The sequence below is a fragment of the Orycteropus afer genome, unplaced genomic scaffold (assembly GCF_000298275.1).
Source record: "Orycteropus afer afer isolate SDZICR_OR568_19922 unplaced genomic scaffold, OryAfe1.0 scaffold00019, whole genome shotgun sequence".
NCBI lineage: Eukaryota > Metazoa > Chordata > Mammalia > Tubulidentata > Orycteropodidae > Orycteropus > Orycteropus afer.
Window position 1 is genome coordinate 8,997,214 of NW_006921606.1, and position 3,578 is coordinate 9,000,791.

At 36.2% G+C, this 3,578-nt stretch overlaps 1 protein-coding gene across 1 annotated transcript in view; it reads right to left on the reverse strand.

The window, feature by feature from the left end:
• Positions 1-2,220: 2,220 nt before the first annotated feature.
• The window catches only part of ARRDC4 (arrestin domain containing 4), a 15,040-nt gene continuing 13,682 nt past the window's right edge, over positions 2,221-3,578 (reverse strand). The window contains exons 7-8 of the mRNA XM_007959954.2: positions 2,675-2,820; positions 2,221-2,277 (exon numbers count right to left, since the gene is read on the reverse strand). Coding sequence (XP_007958145.1) covers positions 2,221-2,277; positions 2,675-2,820 — 203 coding nt within the window. The remainder of the gene's footprint in view (positions 2,278-2,674; positions 2,821-3,578) is intronic.

A 3,578-nucleotide genomic window follows, 5' to 3' on the forward strand; every position in this document is an offset into this window, starting at 1 on the left:
GGTTAAAGTGCTCAGCAGCTAACTGAAAGGTTGGTGGTTTGAAACCACCAGCTGCTCCATGAAAGAAAGATGTGGCAGTCTGCTTCTGTAAAGATTACAGCCTTGAAAACCCCATGGGGCAATTCTATCCTGTCCTATCAGGTCACTATGAGTCAGAATCGACTCGAAGGCAGTGGGTTTGGTTTGGTGGTTTTTCAGTTTGTTTTGGTATCATGGAGATGGAGAGTGTCTCCACAAGGCATGTAAACTATATAAACTATAACAGACGAAGTGAAAAAATAGCTGAAGTAATTCTTTCTTAAAGAAAAAATAAAATTGTTTGAACAGCAATTAAATACACAAAACTGTTTTAAAAATATATAAATAAGTAAACAAAGGAAAAACGAAAACAAAAACTCACTAAAAACTAGAGCACAGAATAAAGTTCTGTGACAATTTCAGTACCAGGATTACTGGTGTAACAGTTTTGCAGTTTGATTTCAAACAGTGGCTTAAACAAAAGAAGTGCTTACAATGCTTACATGATTGTACAGGAGAGGCATACCCAGAGAATGAAAAGCATATTTTTGCCTAATGTTTGTAGAAAAATCCCTGATTAAATGGCTAGTCTTAAATACAAAATTTAACCATAGAAGAACTTCTCAATCTTGAACTGAATATACTGATTGAAAAGAAAAAAATAAGTCATTCTGTGGAATGAAGCATATAATATTCTGTTCAGAAGCACCAGGGTTTCTAGATCAAACCTCAGGACAAACCAAAGCACTTGACCGACCCAAAATCTTTATCATGTGAATCCCTACCTCCTTTCCACTTAGTGTTCAGAAATGCTCTCAGCTCGTGGAACCAACAGATTAAAGGAAAAGCAAGTGACAAGGTGACCATGAAACTTAAGGAGAGAGGGGGGCACAGTAAACACACTGCTAGACTTTTAGCAGGAACACATTCTGTTGGTCTGATCCTGAGAGAAAATTATAATAAAATATTGCACCAAAAGACAAAAGAAAATCACAGTTTGAATAGAATTACAAAAGAACTGGAATCAATATATAATGAAGGGAGTGCCATCAGTATACCTACGTCTCTTGACAGAAATCAAATTTTGATCCCTTTAATGGTATTTCTACCCTAGTTTGACTCTGCCTTTACTTTGAAATACTCTTAGTAAGAATATATATTAATTTCCACTTAATGCTAACTTTATAGGTTTTTCCGTTGGTCCAATTTCAGATTTAAGGACAGGTTAGATTAGGCTGTTACTGCAAGTAGCAGAAACGCCAGAGGAGATTTATCAGGGTTATAGTTTCAAAAACATAGCTGATAACCCCAGTGGAGGTAGGCTAAGAAAAGGCTATTTCTGGACTCCATAGGTAACAACAGGTAAGTAACAAGCCATCTTGAAGATACAACCTTTCCTCTTCTCTTTTTGTGATGTGCTTCTACATATGTAAGATACAATGAAAACATCTGTTAAAGTGCTCAAAGGGGATAAAAAAGACCTCAGCAAAATATGTTTTCATAGTGAAATTCATTCTATCTTTCCCCTTTGAACAAGCTTTTCAAGGTACCCTTTCTTGGTTTCATAATACTGTGTAGCCAATTTATAAACTACATTTTAAAACATTACTGAAAGAGTGAAAATTATTACTTCATTAGGACATCATATGACCATGATCTTGAGAAAGGATTCTTGCCAGGGTTTCAGTCCTACGGAGCATGGACGAAATCATGATGATTTCTGAGGGATGCATTTCTTATTTATAGCAGGCCACGTTCCTATTCATGCATATCCTTGTGCTGCCACTCTCTCCACAACCAAGTCTCCTTCCAATTCATCTATTTTGTTTTGGATACTTTGCTCCATTTTGAGAAACCTTTTTTAAAGGTTTACTTGCGTAGTGTTTCCACCATATACACAGATTACCTTCTCGTGGGTCAGCACAGCTTTCTTCACCCCACTACTTACTCTATCACCATCAAGACTTTCATTGCATTCTGTGATTTTTCACATCTTCATCCCATTATTTTCAAGGGATATTATGACTGTCACATAAACTTGCATGACAATTCTGTTTGCCCATGGAAAGCTCACACATTCTTTAATTTCACTCGCTGTCAGTCTTGATAGTCCTCTATATTATGTTTACCTCCAGAAAAGCAGGAGGAGAGAATGACAGTCCAATTTGGTGATGAACACAGTGATTTCTGATATATGTATGCTCAGAGAATGAATGAAACAGGCTGAGTTTCCTCAACATCAGTAGGATGTGGGTCAACCTGAAAAAAAAAAAAAAGTAGACTATTGCAGCATTTTTAAAAATTATTCTAATTCCTATTTCTAATTATACGATGGTTATAAACCCACCCACAGTGGCTTAAAGCCAGGTATTAAGAAGTCCCAGCAGGCCATTTAAGTTCTCTGTAATCCATGGCCATATAAAACACCTTAAAGGTAATCAATCAATCTGTGGTATGTAAATTACATAAATTACAAGGCAAATACTGCAAAATGTGCTAGATGGATCGATCAGTGGCAATCTATCATCATTATAAAGTTTATATGTATCCTCTACTAATTATAGGTCAGCAACAGACACTTTAATGAATGAAGGGCAGCAAATGATTATTTACAAACTAGCACAGTAAGACTTTAATTTTCTTTTGCTTTGTTTACCTCTGAATAAAGAGGTGGAGGCTGAAACCGGAATTCCTGTATGCAGGCAAACATAGGACAACATGTTCCTCCCTCACAGCTAGGAGGCTGAGGATAGTGCTGGTAGAATTCCTCCTCTGATACCACATCTGCATAATTTGGTGGTGCTGAAACAGAAATGGAGTTGAACTGAAGAATTCCACCCAAAATTGATTAATTATAGCTATCTAAGATACAACTATAGATCTCATCTTACCTAGAGAAAAAGAGAAAGAAGGAAACCAGAGTCAGAGAAGAAACTAGTCTACATGACTAACAGTCTACGTAAACCATGGCCTCATCTACCCTGAGATAAGAACTTGACGGTGTCTGGCTACCACTAATGACCATTCTGATCAGGGCTACAATAGACATATCCTGACAGAAGGGGAGAAAAATGTAGAACAAAAATCAAATTCTTAAACAGTCCAGACTTCCTGGACTAGTTGAGACTAGAAGACTCCCAAGACTATCACCTTGACTTACTCCAAAAACCTTGGACCAAAACTACCCCCTTAGGTCACCTTTTACTTAAATAACAGATGAACCTTTATATGAGACGAAATGCACAACACTTATTCTATAAAGCAAAGCTGAAAGTGTAAGGAGAAAGGGAACTAGATTACTGGAAGTGAAAGATCAGAAAGAAATGAATGAGAATGTTAAAACCTTATAGAAAATGTAACCAATGTCTGAACAATTTGTGTACTAATTGTTAAATGGGAACCTGATTTGCTGTGTAAACTTTCAGTGAAACATGATTAAAATATTATTTTTTTAAAAATGGATTAATTACATTAATGTTTTCTGAACTCATGAAAAAAAAGAAACCAAGCAAAATTAGAAGGAGAAAAGGACTCTTTTTTTTTTCCTCCTTCTAATCAGC